The sequence below is a fragment of the Filicampus tigris genome, chromosome 6 (genome assembly GCF_054856515.1).
Source record: "Filicampus tigris isolate MCC_2025a chromosome 6, RoL_Ftig_1.0, whole genome shotgun sequence".
Taxonomy (NCBI): domain Eukaryota; kingdom Metazoa; phylum Chordata; class Actinopteri; order Syngnathiformes; family Syngnathidae; genus Filicampus; species Filicampus tigris.
In genome coordinates, this window is record NC_141222.1 from 26,179,790 (window position 1) to 26,200,524 (window position 20,735).

General features: G+C 40.2%; 2 protein-coding genes and 1 long non-coding RNA gene across 5 annotated transcripts; all 3 read left to right on the forward strand.

The window, feature by feature from the left end:
• Positions 1-580, forward strand: LOC147146488 (uncharacterized). Its single transcript, XR_015087127.1, has 3 exons — positions 1-95; positions 186-339; positions 430-580. It is a non-coding gene; the product is annotated as an uncharacterized LOC147146488 (long non-coding RNA).
• Positions 581-1,054: 474 nt separating this feature from the next.
• On the forward strand, positions 1,055-9,299 carry LOC147146489 (uncharacterized). The gene is made up of 8 exons (XM_086032824.1): positions 1,055-1,153; positions 1,725-1,812; positions 3,245-3,334; positions 4,609-4,701; positions 4,899-4,979; positions 6,046-6,138; positions 7,124-7,334; positions 8,394-9,299. The coding sequence occupies exons 1-8, from the start codon at positions 1,055-1,057 to the stop codon at positions 8,506-8,508; spliced, it is 870 nt and encodes a 289-aa protein (XP_085888950.1). The 3' UTR covers positions 8,509-9,299.
• A 152-nt stretch (positions 9,300-9,451) lies between these two features.
• LOC147146490 (uncharacterized) lies at positions 9,452-17,266 on the forward strand. Of its 3 annotated transcripts, XM_086033468.1 has the most exons (7): positions 9,452-9,814; positions 10,670-10,793; positions 12,083-12,157; positions 12,349-12,429; positions 12,867-12,959; positions 15,066-15,291; positions 15,520-17,266. In XM_086033468.1, the coding sequence occupies exons 2-7, from the start codon at positions 10,697-10,699 to the stop codon at positions 15,635-15,637; spliced, it is 690 nt and encodes a 229-aa protein (XP_085889594.1). In that variant the 5' UTR covers positions 9,452-9,814; positions 10,670-10,696; the 3' UTR covers positions 15,638-17,266. The 3 variants fall into 3 exon arrangements, with proteins under 3 accessions (XP_085889594.1, XP_085889593.1, XP_085889595.1); XM_086033467.1 differs by having other exon boundaries at positions 9,452-10,756; positions 12,349-12,425; XM_086033469.1 differs by lacking the exon at positions 9,452-9,814 and having other exon boundaries at positions 10,647-10,793; positions 12,349-12,425.
• The last annotated feature ends 3,469 nt before the right edge of the window (positions 17,267-20,735 follow it).

A 20,735-nucleotide genomic window follows, 5' to 3' on the forward strand; every position in this document is an offset into this window, starting at 1 on the left:
TTTTGCAGTCTTGCCAGACCCACTTCCAATCTTGACACCTGCCACAAGGCCGCCCCCGCAGATCGAAGGAGTTGTAGTCCATATGCCAACCGCAGGTATAAAACACTGAGCTCGAGTGTAACTCAAATGTCCTTCCACTGACTTGCGCCGATGTGCCCCCCATGGCTTCGTTTGCGGATCGCAAGTCGGTACGACGGTGGTTCTGTTCCGTCGACTCAGCTGGGGAAGACTTCCCGCCTTGGTGCGCTGCCCTCGCTGTCGGCGTGACGTCATCACCAAAGTCCAATCACACCGCGGTCGGCTTGCCTGTCTTGTTTGTGTTATTCTTGCAATTATCGGGTGAGATATACTGCGTGCGTTTTTTTGTTGTTGTTGTTTTTTTTTTAAGAATCATCGAATGTATGAATCTATCTGATCTGTCTGTTTCAGATACATGTGTGCTTTATTTGTAATAGCATTCAACAATCAGAGCCTGATGGATCGTCATCACATCTGTCCGCATTGTGAAAACCTCATCCATGTATATAAAAAACTTTAATACGGCCCCAGGCCTACCGCGGTCTTCTCCAATAAAGCACGACACTCTATACACTATTTGGCTGATGATCTTTAATACATTTAGAGCAAAACCATGATCATAATGCTTGACTGGTTTGAGAAATCTTTTCTGGACCTTCTCTGGCCATCTCACTCAACAAGGATCCTGGATCCATCTCCTCTATCGCCCAAGGTCCGTCACATGGCCCACGGTTTTATTGGTCCCAAGGCCCCAAATGTGTTTCATCTCCCAAAGACCCTGTCAGGTTGTACGCTTTGGGCGTAATTTGGACAGGTGCAAACCGTTTTTCAAACATGACCGCCGTGTATTGGAGACAATACGCTCTTCCTCCCGGGTCACAAATATCCGCAACGCCATGTTTTTTTTTTTTTTTTTTTTTAAAGATGACTTCCGATCACGTGACAGCAGCCATTCGCAAATCACGTGTCACGTGCGATCATGTACAGATATGTACGGGCAAATAACTTTTGCAAGATTTAGTACACCCCGGGGTTGATGACGGGGGTCGCACTCCTGAACCTCCCCGGTAAGGTCTGCTCAGGGGTGCCGGAAGCAGAAGGAGCTGAGCCAAAAGGCGAAACTCTCCATTTACCGGTCGGTCTACGTTTCGACTCTCACCGAAAGAAGAAGATACAAGCAACCGAAATGAGGTTCCTCAACCCTTAGTTGAAAGGACGAGAAGCGCTGCCACCCGGGAGGAGGGACTTAGAATCGAGCAAGGATGTCTCCTTGGATGCCTCCCCGCTGAGGTGTTCCGGGAGCACCGTGGGATTCCCCTCGAAGAGCTGGACAAAGTGGCTGGGGAGAAGGCGGTCTGGGCTTCCCTGCTGAAGCCGCTGCCCACGCAACCTGGCGCCGAATAAACGGAAGAAAATGGATGGCGGAAGAAAATGGATGGATGGATGGATTGAGGAAACAGAGGCCAGCGTCTTGGCTGGACAGGGAACAATTCAGATAATCCCCGTCTTTGTGCCACTTTCATTTTAGAGTCAAAGGAGTCCATTTTTTTTAGTTAAACTTTTTTTTTTTTTTTTTTTTTTTAACAACTTGTAGTAGCTTCAGTGCCAGGAAAAATGCCATCTGTCATTGTTATTATATGATTGCCATTTCAATATTATGCGCAAGAATTTTTGCTGTGTGATGAAACAAATGTTTCACATTCCAGAAGCAAAACAAGTCCGGCAGGTTGCGGTGTAACGTCACGGTCAGTCTTGACGTTATTTCCATTCAGTTGGCTTCTTCCTTTGTCCAAGGTAAGACTGGCACTCTAAAATGGCGATCATCACACTCTTTGAACTCGCAGTTGGTCCCGTAGCTTTTGAGAGTTTGCCAAAGGCGAAATTAATATCGGCGAGGGAGGTTGTTTAATTCGAGTTTCCCCACGTGGGATTGGCAAGTAGCCCTTTAGCTAAGGTTAGGGCTTTCCTTACAGAGACATTTCTTGTATCAAGTGGCGACTGATCGCATGATATACAAAAAGCTCTGAGGGCAAATTCACTTGTGTTAAGGTTGATATGATAGCACGGAAATGGCAAACCAACAAAAGTCCTTGTTGTGTTTATTCACTGCTGCTCTGTTCGTCAAACTTTCCGTCGAACGAGTCGTCTGCGTTCCCAACATAGGTGAAGATTTTTGGTCGTAAATATTGCACGTTTAACATTTCAGATTGTCGGCCCCGCAACCCATTTCGGACCCAATCATCGGGACAAATGCACGCTAAACACCCCTCAGACAGGAGGATAATCTTGGAGGACAATTTTATGAGACACGAGTAGTTGGCCGTTTGACGTCCTCTGTGGGGGGGAAATGGGCAAAATCGGGACAAAAAATTGTTCAGAATAATGTAAACAAGGAAGGAAAGTATGGCTATACGGACGAATGAGTGGAAACAATAATGAAAAACTAGATACTAAATACACCCCCAAAAAAATCACCTTTTCCAACTATTATTCCCACAAAAACAATCCTTATCCCTTATCAATGGCACAGTCAACAAAACAGAATCACATCGTTCCCATTCCACATTCTAAATGCTCAGCTCACTCAATTCACCTTGGAAATAATTTTAAACGTGCCAAATAATCCCACATACCAAAAATTCACCATTTTCACCGTTAAAATACCCCCCCCCCCCAAAAAAAAGACACGTTTTTTTCCTCCTCTAATTTCTACATTTTTAAACGATTGAAACGCCAGGTCTTGTGTGTAGTGTACCCAGTGAGGTGGAAACAATGGCCAAAATATTAGGTACACTCCAGTTCTTGTGTGTCGGCTTACCAAGTCCGTGGCCATATTGGTCAAAGTATTAGGGACACTCCAGTTCCTCCTAGTTTCCTTGTCTCCTTCCTTCCTTGCGTCCTTTTCTCCCTGCATTCTTGTCTCCTGGTTTCCTTCCTTCTTTGTTTCCATTTCCTTGTTTCCTTGCTACCTTCTGTCCTTGCTTCCTTTTTTCCTGCTTCCTACTTTCCTTGCTTCCTCCCTACCGTTTTTCATCCTTCACCTACTTCTACATTTCTCGACCAATTCCATCCATTCCAACTTCAACATGCTCAGCTCATTCCGGCCCGTCGTATGTTACTCCATGTCACTCCATGTCATTCGACACTATTGGATATCTTTCCACAATTTTTCATCCCGCTTCTCAGCTTTCACATTCTCTAGTTTGAATACTGTTTTTCTCTGCAGCGTCCCAATTCTTGACCGAACTACCTGCTGATGGACCCCCCTTCGTACGAAGAGGCTACACTCCACCAACCGCCTCCACCCTCTTATCAGGTGCCCTCCGAGGCCCCGCCGTCCTATGAAGAGACAAGTTTGGTGACAACTCATCAATTATCATGATGAACAATACATACTGGATATGTTGTAAATCAGTGTTTTTCAAACTCTTTTGAGTCAAGGCACATTTGTTTCATTGAAAAAAAAAAATCCCGCGGCACACCTCCAGTTGAAATTGTGAAAAAAAAAAAAAAAAAAAAAAGATTATTTTAACAATATAAGTGTTATATTGTTTATATAAGCATTTTTTTTTAACATTGAAGAATGACATTATATTATAACGTCTTGAATAAGTATTTTATAATGTTTCATACTGGTACTTAAGTGTGAAACATGGGCCGGTTTGGATAAACATGCGTCACTAATTCGCCTGTCTCTAAACAAAGATAATTAGCTACCTGCTGCTAGTGCCACCTGCTGGTATGGAAGAGTACTACACTGCAGTAAAGACATGATTACGCGGCCAGGCGCTAGACCGCACAGGTACACAAATTGGATAATTTACTTCGGCACACCTGACAATAGCACACAGTTTGAAAAACAATGACTCAAATTGCTCACTTTTGTATTTAATATTGCAAGTGTACTTCTTCATTTGATTTTAGTCAGGGATGGGGGAGTACCGATACCAGGTATCAATATCGGGCCAAGACCAGCCTTATTTTAAGGTATCGGGTACTCGCGGAGGCTGCTGAGATCAGCCACCGATACGAAATTCAAAACAAAAATCTGACATATAGTAAGTCCTTTTGGGGCAGTTGGGGCTACATTGCAGCATTGGACAAATGGGCAAATCATCATCTGCTGTACGTCAGAAAGAAAGTCTTTTTTTTTTTTCAATTTTTTTTTTTGTCCTTTTGTTAAATGTGTTGTATTAAAAGTGTTTTATTAAAAGTTAATAAAATTATGAATATTTCATAAAAATACATAGATATATTTTTTCTAATTCTTACTATTTTAAAAAGTTAAACTTAAAGAGACAAACGTTGACATTTTCAACATTTACATTTTCAACATAATATACATTTTCAACAGTGATGTTGTTAGCAAAATGACGGAAAAAGAAGTTGCAGTTTCACAAAAAAAGTTTTGAAAAAGTTACAATTTTGTATGTATGACCAATTGATTGACACTTGTTTCAACCTGATTTTTAAAGATGATTTTAATTTGCATTTTCATTTATTGTTAAATGCCCAAAATATATCACTATCATTCCAACGTTTTCAAAACTTTTAAATGTGTCGTAAACTAAGCGAGTCACTCTTTTGCAGTAAATGTGGATGCAGCCCCCGCCCCCGCCTCTACGACACCCGCCGTGACGAACAGCCACACGTCTCAAGACTTCATCCGTCAAACAAGTGTGGGTATGTAAATCTCAACCTCTTTTTATACGAAAAAGTATACTTTACTACAAACCTAAACGCCACAAAGTTGCACGAATTTGTCATCACAAATATTCCACTAAAATAAATTGAAACTAAACAGCTGAACGTGATTTTTTTAATTTTTTTTTTTAATTTTCATTTATTCCTACATCAATGCAATTGTAACTTTTTTGCAGCTACTATCCAGCCGGATCCAGATTGCATTTTGAGGGCGACCACCCAAACGTCTCAAGTCACCTTTCATCAACCAAGTGTCCGTATGTAAAGCTCAACCTCATTTTATGAAAAAAGTAGACTTCACTTCAAAGTGGGTCCAATGGAAACTTTCAATATTATTGTTGGACCCCCAAAATACATCAACCGAAACTACTACTGCAGCACCTTTTACTGGGCGTCACTCGGCCACACCTTCTTACAAATGTGGCGTATTGAAATGTTGAAAGTCAGTTTTTGATTAGTCAATTTTGGGGGGTTGTCATGTACAAAAAAACACAATTTGGGGGGAGGGGTTGTAAAAAAAAAAAAAAAAAAAAAAACGACCCCATTTTGGGGGTTGTTTGTTATTCGTTTGACTCAACTTTTTGAGTTAAATGAAAAACCCCAAAAGTTAGGCTGGTCCCTTTTTGACCCAATTCGGGTTACTTTTGACCCAACTATTTTTAAATTGCATGAGCGAGCAAGACCTTGGCCACTGCACAGCAATCTAAAATCAGTTGGGTTATTTCATGAACCCAATTTGCGGTTTGCTTGTGTTGAGTCAATTTAACCATTTGTTGGGTTTCATAGCTGATACGTTAACCACGTTCCCGAAATGTTTGTGTCGGGTCATAATTGGATTAATTGGGTACTATTTGCTGAGCGTAACCAAGTTTTTGAGATGAAATCCACCCCTTGTTGAGTTATGGAATTATTTAGGGAATAGTCCTATCTATCAAATAGTTGGGCTATTCATTGAACCCAAAATGTTAGGCCATAATTGAATAACCCAATTATTGGTGACAAAATGACCCAAGCAGCGTCCGGTCGGTCCCTTTTTTGACAACGCAATTGGGTCAAATTCAACCAAAATTGCGTTATTTTTGACCAACTGTTTTCAGTGTGTCCACCTGAACCTAGCATCCTGTTTATCATCAACAAACTCAGCCTCAAAATACAATTGCTAATGCTGATGTAGTTATTTCAAAAGTTGTCATTTTCTGAGAATAAACGTTTTGTACTGTATGGTCTTGTTGGATTCCCAAAATACAGTATATACATTTTCTGTCCATTTTTTCCCCCCAAATTTCAAATGGGTTGTAAATTATGTGAATGGCTGCTTTGCAGCAACTGTCCAACCGGATCGATTTCCTGTCTTGAGGACGCCCACCGTGACAGCCACCCAGACGTCGCGAGTCTGCGTCCGTCAACCAGCAGTGGGTGTGTAAATCTCGCCCACATCATTTTGTCCTGTTCGCATCGCTTCACGAAAGGGACAAACTTGGAGTGGAACCTCGAATGCCACAAAAGTCGCACAAATTGGTAGTTCAACCAGCAATTCGGCTTCGGCTTTTTCTTTGGCTTTTTTGTGTCCTCAGTGTTGCCACAGTTACCTTAAAAAAGTAATTTAGTTATTTTATGGATTACTCACTTCAAAAGTAACTCCGTTACTTTACTGATTACTTGATTTTAAAAGTGACTAAGAAACTTCAACTTCAAAGTAAAAACAAGCCTTTTGACTTACCATAATTACTGTTATCATCAAAAATAATGAGCCTTTTCTGGATTTCACTGAACATAAAAAGGCTACTTTAAAAAACAAATAAAAAGATAGTCTTTCTAGACTTCACGTCACAGTAGGGATGTAACAATTCACTCAAGCCCCGATTCAATTTTCAGTCCCCGATTTTCGATTCAATTTTTGAAAAAGTGCTACCATGCTTGTCTCTGTGCACTAGTGTAGTTCTGCAACCATCCACAAATGCAATACGCCGTGATGTTTGACGCAAAAGCATAATTTGATCTACACATTCAAAATCTAGAATGGAAAAAAAAAAACCACATTTCAAGGCATCATTTTCTAGAAGAATATAATCAACTCGAGTTTTGGATTCATCGAAGCGATTAATAGTGTCGATTTTAAATCGATTTTCGATTCATCGTTACACCCCTACTTCACATAAATACATTTTGAAATAAGATTTGAAATAAAGCCAATCTTTTTTACTGGACATTTAACGATTAATGCTGGAAAGGCAAAACTCCACATTTATCATTTATAATACAATACCGTATTTATTTTTCAGGGAGATGGCAAACCCTAAGTACGTTACTTATAAGTAATTAATTACCGACATCACTGGTGTCCTTTCCACTGTATGTCACATTAGCTGATGTCGCCGCGCGTCCGTCTTTTTGTCTCCAGTGGGCGCGGTACACCCGCAGAGACAACAAACGCGCACGCCGCACGTGGTGGTGACGCAGCCGCAGAGACAACAGACCATCCCCATCACTCAGCTGGGGAACCATCCCGGTTATGTGCAATGTTTCAAGTGTCATCAGGAGGTGACGACCGTAAAAGTACTGATCCCGTCGTTAGCAGCCTTCATGGTCTGTTTGGGGCTCATGTTTGGAGGGTAAGCCCCTGATTCGTTGCCAACATTGCCTTGTGTGACTAATTTATTGATGTCGGGAATAACCCAATGTGCCATTTACCAGAGGTGGGCGCGTCGGTGAATTTGACCGGTTTGTCATTCGTCGGTCGTCATTGGCCGGGCCACCCGGGCCGTCGTCGTTATCCCGTCATTATTTCATATCGTTGTCGGTCCAACATCATTCCTTTTAACCGAGCTTCAGTCGTGGCTAAATTACAGTTCGTCGCCACTATTTTAGGATCGTCAGATCTTCATCATCTTCTTCTTCGGCAGCAGGGCGGCGACCAATCGGCGTCGAGAACGTACTATTTACTATTTACGTGGGCACAGCACAGGGGACACACATCTTAATGATAAAAATTTTTTAAAAAACACACACATACACAAACAGCATGATGATTGGTGAAATAAAAACAATATGGGACAATGTCATTGCGGTTCGCCTATAAACAGAAGAAGAAGAAGAAGAGATCATTGCGGTCTGTGGGACTGGCGAAAGGTATCACAACACAACCTTTTCCGACCGGGACAAGCTCCAAAAGGAGCAGGTTTGGAGAATGAGAACTGATAGAAATTTAGCAGCCAGCACACAACCACAGGTAGATTGACTTGCGATGTTCAAACGTTTTGAGAAGGTCCATCGGCACTGACCCGGTTAGTGACGATTCCGTTGATGGACAAAAACCCGCTTCCGTCGGTGCTTCCGTTTTGTATTTTTTTATTTACCGTCATTCGCTAGCGAAACTGGCGTCCATTGGTGCCGGACTGACGGACCTTTTGTCAGTATTGACAAACGCCCACCTCTGCCATTTACCCTAATCCCGATTACCAACGACAAACACCCAAACCCCTAAACTGAATGTGTAACCTAACCACCCCCCCCCCAACCATAACCCCCCGCCCCTAAATCTAACCCCTATTGCCCAAACTCACATTTTGACTAACCCACATTTATCAATATTATTATTAATATTAATAATCTATTAAATCTCACTTCTTTATTGTCACCTTTTTCTATATTTTGTTCTGCTTGCATTTCAGCTTGTTTTGCGGCTTCTGCCTGATTCCGTTTTGCATACCTTACTGCTGGAGCGTGCACCACTTCTGTCCCCGTTGTCGGAAACGTCTCCGCGTCTTTGACAGGGACACCGTATGATAGCCTTTGGCATACTTGTGGATTACCGACTGGGTATCAACCGCATTGTGGACCTTTTTGCAGTTATGTGTCAATCCTAAAATCAATCAATGAGGACCAAACCAATGCAAGTGTCATTGCTATTCTTTGGATTGCTGTTGTGTGCAAAAGTGGCATTTTTCCAGTTTTGCGTGTGAAATGTCTTCCGTTTTTTACGACAGCAGTTTAAGTACGTTTTAAGCAATCACTCGTGATCGTGACTAGTTTTTGAATCCGAAACGATGTTTCGCTCGGCAGCACGGTGAGTGAATGGTTAGCGGAATGCTGTAAATTGTCCTTAGGTGTGACTGTGGGTGTGAATGCTTGTTGGGTTTTGTGTACCCCGCCCACTGCCCGAAGACAACTGGGATAGGCTCCAGCACGTCCGCAATCCTCGTGAGAATAAAAGCGGATCAGATAATGGATGGCTGATGGTTTGGTTGAAGTCCACAAAAATATATGTCTTTTTTTTTCTTCAGCTACAAAATATGTATGATCATCATTCAACACAACGCACAAGACGTTTGTGGTCTGTGGTAAACCGAAAGTATTTCTATATATATATATTTTTTTACATCTCACTCCATTTGGATGATGGTGCAGCCATTGCAGTGTGATGCTTTATTATTTTGTTTTTTTTTTTTTAAAAAAAGTGTTTCTACGCATTTCCATCATCAAGTTTTTTTTCCTCCACAATATTTTAATCATCGTGCAATCCTGTTTTGTGATATAACCGTTTGCAATGATAAGATTAAATGTAATCTGAAATCGTTTCGATATATTTTTATGTTTTCATAAAGTTCCGAGTTTTCATCCAGTTGATATTTCAGCGATCACTCAATCAATCGCGCTTGCAATTCCACTAAGCATTTGGAGCCTTGAGGCTGAAGAAGCAGAGCAACGGCCTTACTACCGATAAGGAGACTGCCCCAGAAGAGATCCAGTACTTTGGCTGGATCTGTGGTCAGCTGATGCCAGCGTCTTGGCCGGACCAGGAAGTTGAAGTCACCCAATCCCCATTGTCTAGACTGAAAGTAGTTACTCTTTCGATTTTTTTTTTATTAACTTAGTGGTTTCAGTGCCAGAAAAACGTCATCCGTCATTGTAACCGGGTTCACGACCTTGTTCCTTTACGATCGGGATTCAACACTACGCACACAAAGTTTGTGCTATGTGGTAAAGCAAATTTTTCACATTCCAAAGGTAAAACAAGTCCAACAGGCTGCAATGTGCTGTTGTGTTAAGTCTTGAGGTTATTCCGCTCAGTTGGTTTCCTCCTTTGTTCAAGGTAAGACTGGCAATCTACAATCTTTACTATCGCACTCTGAAATCTGTGACCGGTCTCGAAGCTGTTGAGAATTTGCCAAAAGTGAAAGAGCATCATCAGTGAGCGTTGTTGTTTACTCTTGTTTCCCCCCCACGCGAGATTAGCAAGTAGCCCTGTGGCTAAGGTTAGCGTTAGGACTTGATCGCATGACATAGAAATAAGCTCTGAAGGCAAATGTTGTTTTTAGGTGATGTATTAGCGCCAAAGTGGTGAGCCGACAATCGACTTGTTTTGTTTATTTACCGCCGCTTCTTATGTTCGGCAGTCCCGGGCGCTACTTACTATTGACGTCACAGTCCGCGGAGTCATGACTCAGGAAAATCGTGGGCTTTCCCCACACACATAAACATTTTAGTTTATGCTGTGCTTTAATATTTAAGATTGCTGACCCCAACCCGTTTCTCACCCAATTATCGGGACAAATGCACTCTTAAGGCACCCCAGACAGAAAAATAATCTTATAGACAATCTTTTAAGACGTTTGACGTCCTTTGTTGTGAATTGGGCAAAATCTGGACTTTGTGTGTGTACCCCACCTTAAATAGTTCGGACCAGCGTAAAAAAAAAAAGGAAGTTTAGCCGCAGACTAACAAGTGGAAATAATCATGGAAAACGAAATATTGAGAACGTATCCGAATGTTAACAGTTGAGATGCTAAAGTCAAGTTTACACACACCCCACCTAAAGTTACATCAGTGTCATTATTTCCCAGCGCTGCCTAAAACAAAGACAACGACTTGGAATGTACTCACTAGAGCTCCTGGACACGACCCCTGATACAGTACTAACTAATTTTGAATACTACTTTCTCTGCAGCGTCCGGCCAGACAGAATTACCCGCCGATGGAACCGCCTTCGTACGAGGAGGCTACACTCCACAGGCCGCCTCCGCTCACTAATCAGGTGCCCTCCGAGGCCCCGCCATCCTATGAAGAGACAAGTTAGGCCACAACACATCAAGCCTTATTAGTGTTGCCCTATTCATCCGTTTGCTGTAATTGCAATGACAAACACTATCATGTTTGACTTCAATAGCTCCCTTTTTATGTAATATTACGAGTGGACTTCAACGTGTCATTAATAATAGAAGTCATTAACAAAAAAAAAAAAAAAGTATACTTAACTCATTGAAAAAAGCAAAGGTTGAAAAAGTAATACATTTTGAATCGTATGATTTAGTTTGTAAAACTATAGTTTTGATTGAAAAAGAAAGGGTAAAAAGTTCATTTACGTTACCTTGAAATAAGTTGAGTATGAAGAGTTTAATATTTCCTTATTTGCATTTTTTTTTTTTACAAAAGTTACAAAAAAAAGGGAGTCAGTTGAAGTTCTTGTTTTCTTCTCTATAATATCATGAGCTTTTCATAAGAAGGCAGCTTTTCTGTAAAATTGCCACAATAGCAAAAAACAATTCTACAAAAATGTAAACTTGAAATATTACAGAAAAAGTTACAATTTTGTATTAAAAGTTTGTAAAATGATAAATATTCCATAAAAATTGTGAGGACAAATTTTCATTTTAAGAACACATAATTTTGTACTATTTGAAAAAGTTAAAATTGAAGAGATTGACATTTACCTTTTCATAAAACAATGACCATTTTTGTTAAACTGATGGGAAAGAAGTTGCATTTTTTTTTCATTTTTATTAAAAACTGCCTATTTTCTGAGAATGACCTTGATTTAAAGTTCCAGTGTGTAGAGTGCCATCTAGTGGTGAACTAATAGAATGCAACAACCTAAACTCAAAACACGTGCATTTTGAAGCATACACACTACGTTGCGTCAGTGAGTCCACATTTTGCAGGCAAGAGGTGCAAGCAAAATGTCATCACAAACGACTTCTATGTAGTATTCCCTTCAGTGACAAAGTAAGTGCATTGCATTTGTTACACATGCTGTGGTCATGATGTTGAGGAACAACGTCAACGTTTGTCTCCTTCGGGTATCCGTAGCAGAAAATGGCGATATAAAAAAAAAATGTACGTTGATGTGTTGGAACATTTTTTTGTGCATATTATTGCAATTAAGTGTTTTTTTTAAATTTTTTTTTATGAATGAACACTGAATAACATTCTACACACTGTCACTTTAAACTTGTTTGAAACTGGGTATTTTACTATAGTTTTTTTTTTAATTTTCATTTATGATTAAATGCCCAAAATATATCAATTTCATTTCAACTTCTTCAAAAATGTGTTGTAAATCAAGTGAGTCGCTGTTTTGCAGCAAAATGGGATTCAGTTCCCGCCTTAAGGACGACCAACCGCACGTCTCAAGACTCCATCCATCAACCACCCGTGGGTAGGTAATTCTCAACCTCATTTTACGAAAAAGTATACTTACAATACAGTACATCTTTATATACAGTATATAGCGCTTTCACCACCACAAACGTTGCACAAATTTGTCGTCACAAGTGTAATGTTACACTCAAATAAATTGATCTCTTCTTAAAATACATCAAGGCGATTGTAACTTTTTCAAAAATGCAGTTACTGTCCAGCCGGATCCAGTTCGCGTCTTGAGGTCGACCACCCAGACGTCTCAAGTCATCTTCCATCAGTCAACAGTAGGTATGAAGATCTCAAGCACCTCATTTCGTCCTGCGCTCATGTATGCAGGTTGGCCAGACAGAAAGAGAAAAATAGGATTTGAAGCAGGTTAGGGTGGTTAAGGATTGAGAGGGAAATGTGCAATTCATTTAACCCCAAAAGTTGGGTCATAATTGAATTACCCAATTACTGGGGGTCAAAGTGACCCAAGCAGCAGCCGGTCCTTTCTTGACAAATTAGGTCGATTTTAACCCAATTTGGGTTATTTTTGACAACTGTTTTTAGAGTGTGTCCACCTGAAGTTAGTTCAACATCAACAAACTCAGCCTCAAAATGCAATTGTTGATGTCATCAGGTCTAGAAGTTAGCATTTTTGAAAAATATTGTTAGATACCCAAAATACATCAATTCAACTTTTTCCTAAAATTCCATAAACAATGTGAGTGTCTATTTTACAGTAACTGTCCAGCCGGATCCATTTCCCGTCTTGAGGACGCCCACCGTGACGACCAACCAGGGGTCACGAGTCTTCAACCAGCAACCAGCAGTGGGTATGTAAATCTCACCTCACCCACTTCATTTCGTCCTGTTTACATCTTCATGGAAGGACAAACTTGCAGTGCAACCTCGAATGCCACAAAAGTCCAACGAATTGGTAGTTCCACCAGGCATTCCGTCTCTGCTTTTTAATGTTAAAAGTAAAAATTGTCACTTTGGAGAGCTCACGGATGATCACTGATTTGTTATAGAATCGTGTGTGGCATCAACAATGACCGTATCAGAAATGCTCTGCTACGGGATCGTGACTTAACCTTAAAGCCATTCCAATCTGCCGTTTCCATGAAGTGGCTGAAAAAACACGAAAGCCTTAGCGAAGCTAGCAACCACAGTAGATGCGTTACAGCCGAACTCCACTAGAGGGCAGTACAGGGAAAAGAAATAATCAGGCAGGCACTACGCCAAGCTCATCACTAAAGTGCGATAATTGCGGAGGCAGTTGAGCAGTCAGCAAGCTGGTATTGATGGAGTATCTGTGGACACTGTCAATGCTCGACTAGAAGATAGAGATGCAAGATTTGTCACTCTTCATGTACACGGGAAACCTATCGAAATGACAATTGCCACAGGAGCAAAATGTAATGTCAAACTGCAGGTTTCGTCACACTGCCATGCTACTTAGATGGACAGCAACAAACACTACCGTTCTTCCTCGTACAGCGTAATGTTATTCCACTTTTGGGATTTCGTGTATGTATGCGTCTTGGACTTGTCACACTCAGCCCTCATGTGAACCAGGTTGGTATAAAGACCAGAGCAGACGACGTCAAAAATATCAAAGAGGACTAAAAAGATGTGTTCAGTGATGAACAAGGAGAATTGCCAGTGAAGAAATACGATCGTGCTTGAACACTGTTTTAAAGAGACCCCACTATCCGATGCGTTGTGTGAAAGAAGTAGTCTCAACTGTCAGGTACTCTGTTCTCAGTACGCGATGCCAAGAACTTTTTTTTTCGGCAAATACAGCTAAATCAAAAGTCGTCCATGTTGACTACATTCAGCACACCTTTTGGGCGCTACCGCTTTCTCCGTGTGCCATTTGGCATAAACTCAGTAAGTGGGGTTTTCCAGCGCTCAATGGAACAATTGTTTGCCGGCTACCCGGGCTCGTGCTATTATAGTTGATGGCTTAATTGTGGGAGGTCACAATGCTACCGCGCACGATACTAAATCAAAAGAAAGCGCTTGAGCGTACACGTGAGATCCAACTCGGAGGCAATGCGCAAAGTGCAAGTTTCGTCTCGACCACAAGTCTGCTATGTTGGTCACATGTTTACGAAAGAAGGTCTAAAGGCCTACCCAGCTATGAAGACTGAAGCTATCTCAAAAAGGCCCGTCCCGCAAGATTCGGTGAACGAATCTTTTGAACGGTTCTTTTTGATGAACTGATTCTAATGATTCAGTTCACCGAAAAGAACTGTTATGCCCGTCACTAGTATGCGCAGATCGAAAAAGAACAAAATATAATTGTGTACGTGTTACCACATACGTTCTACGTGGCTACCGTAGTTGGTGTCTCAGACTCCACCTACGGGAGACGAGGCAGACGTGTTTGGAATGCCGTTGCGGCTGCATGTTGCCCTGCTGCTTCCCGTGTGCACATTAAAGTGCTGTTAACTCCAAGCTACGATCTCCTCACTCACTTCCGCAGATAGGGACAACTTGTACTTCTTCCAGCAGTAACTATAAAACACTAACATCTTCTTGCTCCATTTCCGACCACCAGTCACTGTCGTTAACCTTCCGTCCGACAGCAGTCAGCGTGGTGGCTAAAGCCAACCAGGCGTCAAGTCCCTGAGCAATCTTCTCTTCCGGGTTTTTCTCCCGCCGCTCCAGCACACGTCACACAACACGTAGCGGTCTCAGGCTATGCCTGTAACACAGTGTTTTACTATTCATTTTGTACATTTTACTATGCTTGATTCATTTTGTACATTTTACGATGCTATATTCATGTTGTACATTTTTAATTTGTTAGTTAGTTTGTACTGCACGGTTGAAAATAATGTTCAATGGATCAATCAGTGAAAAATGATAGCATGATTCTAGTGTACGTTTCATTTCACTCCTCATGCATCTATCTTTTTTTTGTCTCCCAGCGGTCACGGTCCACCAGCAGAGACAACAAACTCGCACGGCGCACGTAACGCAACCCCAAGTGGTGGTGACACAGCCGCAGAGACAACGGACCATTTCCCTCAGCGATCTGACGGACATTCCCAGTTCTGTTCGATGCTCAAAGTGTCATCAGGACGTGACGACCGTAAAAGTACTGATCCCGTCGTCATCTGCCTTCATCATGTGTTTCAGTATACTCTTTGCATGGTAAGGCCCTGATTTGTTGCTAACATTGCCTCGCGTGACTAACTGTGGTGTGCGCATTGAGCCCATTCCTAACGCCTCACAGCAGCAAACCCCCCTAACCTCTCAGCCTAACCACCCTCCCTCAGGGTTTGGGGGTCCCCTAACACAAACACCCTAACACCCAACACCCTATGCAGCCTTGTTTCTTTATTGTCACCTCTTCCATGTTTTGTTCTTCTTGCATTTCAGCTTCTTTTGCGGTTTCTGCCTGATTCCATTTTGCATACCCAGCTGCTGGAACGTGTACCACTTCTGTCCCCTTTGTCGGAATCGTCTACACATCTATGACAGGGGCTGCGGAATATAGTCTGTGGCTGATTTGTGGATTACTGACTGGTATCAACCACTTTGTGGACCTTTTTGCACTTATTTGTTAGGGATGCAGCGATTCACTCAAGCCCCGATTCGATTCCATTTTCAGATCCCAATTTCGATTCGATGTTTTCAAAATCTTTTTGGAACAAAATGAACGACTCATTTTTATAACCTTAAGATGTTTTTTAGTTTACATCTGCATTTTTGTCCTTGTTATAAACAGTCACTTTTTTTAACTTTAGAAAAATGAACAAAAAATTGTCACTGTTTAACTACTGTTTTAGCTCCATGTGAAATGTGTTCTTTTTTTCAGCAGCACAGTTTTAGCATGTTTTAAGCAATTGCTCATGGTCATTGTCCACCAATGTTCTGTATATTTAAATGATGGTTTGCTCTTCCTTGAACGTTAGTTATGAGTTAGAGAAAAAATTATATTTTTTTAGGTTGCATTTGACAGTACCCTTAAAAACCTCCGTGAGGCAAATCACCTAACGTGAAATAATACAACACCTCTGCCATTGAAGTTAGACTCATGTCTTAGCAGAGTTCGTGGGGCAAAGTTATCCATGCGCCCCAAGCCCAAATTTAAACAGAATTGAACCAAGAATTTGTGAACAAATAGATGCGTCAGAAATCACCTTTGCACAACACGTCCACTCTTAAAGTTAAGACTTGTTGCTAGGGAGGCTTTGTATGGCCAAGTTATGCATGCCCCCAAGATCCAGTAAAAATCAATTGGCAGTGTCCTTGGGGCTCCGCTGCACCACACAGCAGTGAAAGGACAGGGAGAGGTAGCAGGAACAGGAAGTCAGACTACAACACCACACAGACTGTAAAAAAAATACTCTTGTTGCTAGGCAGACTATGTAGGGCATAATTATGTATGCCGCAAAGCAAATTTAATAATAATAATTAAAACTAGAATATCTCTCTCTCTCTCTCTCTCTCTCTCTCTCTCTCTCTCTCTCTCTTATGATATACACATATATGAGGATAAGTGTCTTGGATAATGGATGGATGTATACAATTTTTGAATCTCACTATATTTGGATGATGGTGCAATCAATGTATTATACTTGGTATTGTGATATAATTGGTATTGTTAACAACGATGACACAGAATTGTTATTCTTATTGTTAAAAAAAAAAAAGGGTTACTATGCATTTCCATGTTTCCATAGTCAATATTTTAATTGGCAATCCTGTTTTGAGGCACAATCAGTATTTTGTAATGATAACATGAAATATGTTGTTCTGTTTTTTATTTTTTTTATTTTGAATCAATGTTTCTCTATACATTTACATTTCCATAAAGTTTGAGTTTTCACGCGCCTGATATTTCAATTATCACACAATCACTGTTAGGACTGTTATCGTTAACAACGATCACACTGCATCATGCAGATTATTAAACATAATGCTGTCCGATTCGCTGGGCTTTTGTTAATTGTTTAATCTTCATTTCCTTTCTAACTGACAGATTTGCTGTTCTTATTTAACAATTCAGGGACAAAATAGTAGCTTGCTTTCTTGAGACATATTATTTTGAAGTTATTTTGCACCTTTTACTCAAATTCAACAGCTCTCTGCAAAACAACCAATAAAAATGTTTTTCATTCTCCATCGGCTCGACTTTCTTATTATTGTCACAATTGTATTTTGAGTTCAAACCAAATATTTCTAGTATCTGTGTGAGCCACACCCCCAAAAAGATCAAGTGTCATTCATGATACGATGTTATAAAATACGGTGTTATAAAACAAACAAGTTCTGTGAGTGTTATGAAAGTGCACGAATGCAAATGTCACAAGTGGCAAATGAATGCATGTTACAGCGTACGTCAGCAATTTGGAGCTGTTTTGAGTTTTATGTCACTCAACTCACAACTGTAAGACGCAACAACAAAAATGGTAACCGTCTAGCTAGCCACACCGATTCTGTTACCAAATTTATTGTGTGAATAACTGATGACGTTCATTGGCGGATCATGTATATACTGATGATACATAGCTTGAGACGGAAGGGGAAAAAAAAAAAAAAGAGATACATAGCTTGTTCCTAAAGTCAACTGGCAACTTCACCAGCCAAGAAAAACTAATGGCAACTCGTTTTAACTTCCCCTAATTGTCAGATGTATTTGAAATGTAGGTCATGTCGAAAAAAGGTAACGTCGTTTCGATTGTCAGGCGCTTCAAGACTGCGTTAAGAATTCATGACCACCACAAACAGCACATTGAATCAGGAGTGAGTTGAACTTTCTTTTCAATATCTAAAAAAAATTTAAAAAAGTAAATGTTTGTTGTTGTTTTTGGTGGGGGCAACCCATTTTTTGTGGAAAATGCTTATTGCCGGTCTATTTTATTTTATTTTTTTCAATAATTTGAGGGGGTTGAAAAAAATAATATCTATTTTTAATATATATAAAAATAATGTATTTTTTTTCAATGCATATAATGGCCGTCAGATGTACGCAGATTTTTGCTGTTAACACGATGGCCCGGTGTTCTGCCAAATTGTCCTACCCCCTCAAAACTTCCTACCGAAGGCTGATTTGACCGCCAAAAGAATACTACCGTGCGCATTTATCTTGTTTTGTTTCGATACAGACTGATAGGTAGAACTTGAAAAAAAATCATGAAGAAAATGCTTACACGGAGGCGCAAGCAGGTCGGACGTCCAGACAATTGAGTCACATTCAAACGCTACGTGATGAATGTGATCAACATTATGTTCAAAAGCTACTACAAGAAAACACACAGTGCTCAAAAGCTATGATGGAAAACAAACGCCAAACGTATTTTTGAAGCAATGAAAAAGTCAAATAAGACTCAATAAAAACGAAAATAATAAGTATTCACCGCTTTTAACCGAACGTACGACAGGTAGGACAAAAAGGGACAAATCTCCCACCAAAACACTTATCGGTGTTGTGCGCAAGCGTGCACCAAGCGCACTGGGCATTAGTAGGACGTCTCGCCGGGTAGGACTGAATTTCAGAGCACCTGTTCCTACCCACTGCGATTTGCCAGCGTATTACGTTGTAGACGGAGTCATTCGGATTGTGTTCTAAATGGAGTAATTGCAATCAAATCGTATCGAACATGGAGTGAATCAAATAATATTGCTTCGCAATCGGAATGAATCAAACCGTCTCATAATCGAATGATATTGCCTTGGAACTGGAGTCAATTGGCTCACATTTGAATCGGAGTCAACCGTTTCACATCACATTGCAGTGTGATTGGAGCAGTCGGTGGTATCATAATTGGAGCAAATCCGATTTTATGGCACGGCGTGATGAACGTGCATCAAATCGTATGGCGTCGTACTTGAAGTGAGTTGAATCGTATACAATCTGGAGTTAATTGTTTTGTAATTGAGGTAAAGAGTCTCATAGGATGAATCACATCTAATTGGAGTCAATTGTACGGTATCGCATAGTATCTGAGGTGAATATAATTATAGTTTAAACGAATCGTATCACATTGGATTGCTATGAAAGTCCATGATATCACAGCAATCTTTTAGTGAATCATTTCATAATTTGAGTGAATCAAATCTCCTCAGAATTGTTATGAATAAAATTGTACTGTCATTGAGGTGACTCGAACCATAACACAGCCCGATGAGATTCAATTTTATCGATCACATTGTAATTGGAGCTAATCAATCGTATCACAGTCGGAGTGAATCAAATCCTATTGTAGCGCATTTGGCGTGAATCGGATTGCAATGTAAGTGAGTCAGTCGTACTGCACCATAACTGGAGTGAATCGTGATGTAAATTGTATTGCATTGTAACTGGAGAAAATCTTATTGTAATTTGAGCGATTCGTATTCCAAACCGAATCGTATTGCATTGTAATCAGAGCGAATCGTATCACATTGCATCGTAATTGAAATGAATCTCAACACGTTGCACTCTTGTTGGAGTCACTCGTATCACATCGTAATTGTAGTGAATCCTAAAATAAACGGAGTGAATCAAATCGTATTGAATTGTGACTTTTTTAAATGGTGTCGTATCATATTTGAATTATAGTGAATCACATCACAATTTGACTCCATCAAATCGTATTGCACTCGGTGAATTGTATCGTATCGCAATCATATGAATTGTGTCATAATTGGAGCGAGTCAGTCGGTGCTGTAACTTCATTGGTATGATTCAACTCACAAAATGCAAATGTTTTAGTTTGCTTTCATGTGTCGTTCGTTGAAAAGACTAGCAGTCAAATATTTTATTTTAGTGGAAGAGCTTAGAAAGCTTTTTTTTTTTTTCAAATCTACTCATGACTTGCATACTGTCATGAACCAGTAAAGAACTGGTTGGACGGGCTTTGATTCCACAGCTATCACCGACAACTCAGTACATGTCGCATCCTCACAGTCGGGCTCGCGACTCTCTGCAAGGTAAGACTGCTGCTCTCGGATCACACGCATCAACAGATATTATACTTTCAGACGTACATGACGGGTATTAAATACGCATTTGCTTTCTTTTGAAACACTTGAGAATTTACAGCATTGCAATTTTATGACTTGAGATGAATTTTTCTCAGTTGAATAAATGACACAAGGAAAAGAGTGTAAGATGAAACATTTGAAAAAAGTTGACTGTCTTTTATTGTTTTTACGAGGTTTATTTTGGTGCTAATGAAACAATCTTTTTCAACCTTTTGAACGATACTAGTACACAAAATTCGATATAATCGAGAACATGTTAATCCAAGGTAGAATTACATGCTTAAGAAAGCGTATGAATCATTGTGAAAATGTTGTCAAAATGCACGGAATAATATATTCTTAACACTTTTTGACCCGCTTTTGAATTAATGTGAAAATGAGAAGAAAAAAATTTTTTAAATCTACATATTGATATATTGATATATGCCTCCCAAATAAAAACAAAAACAATAAAAAATATTTTATAAATATTTGGGGGAAAATAAATCCGCCAATAGGTTTACCTGCAGGTGCTGGACATTGTATATTTTTAAGACTCTCGTGTGTCATTTCCAGCCACACGATATTCTAAATGAACGCAAAAATGAACATTTAAAGTATTTACCAAAACTTCATAAGTGAGG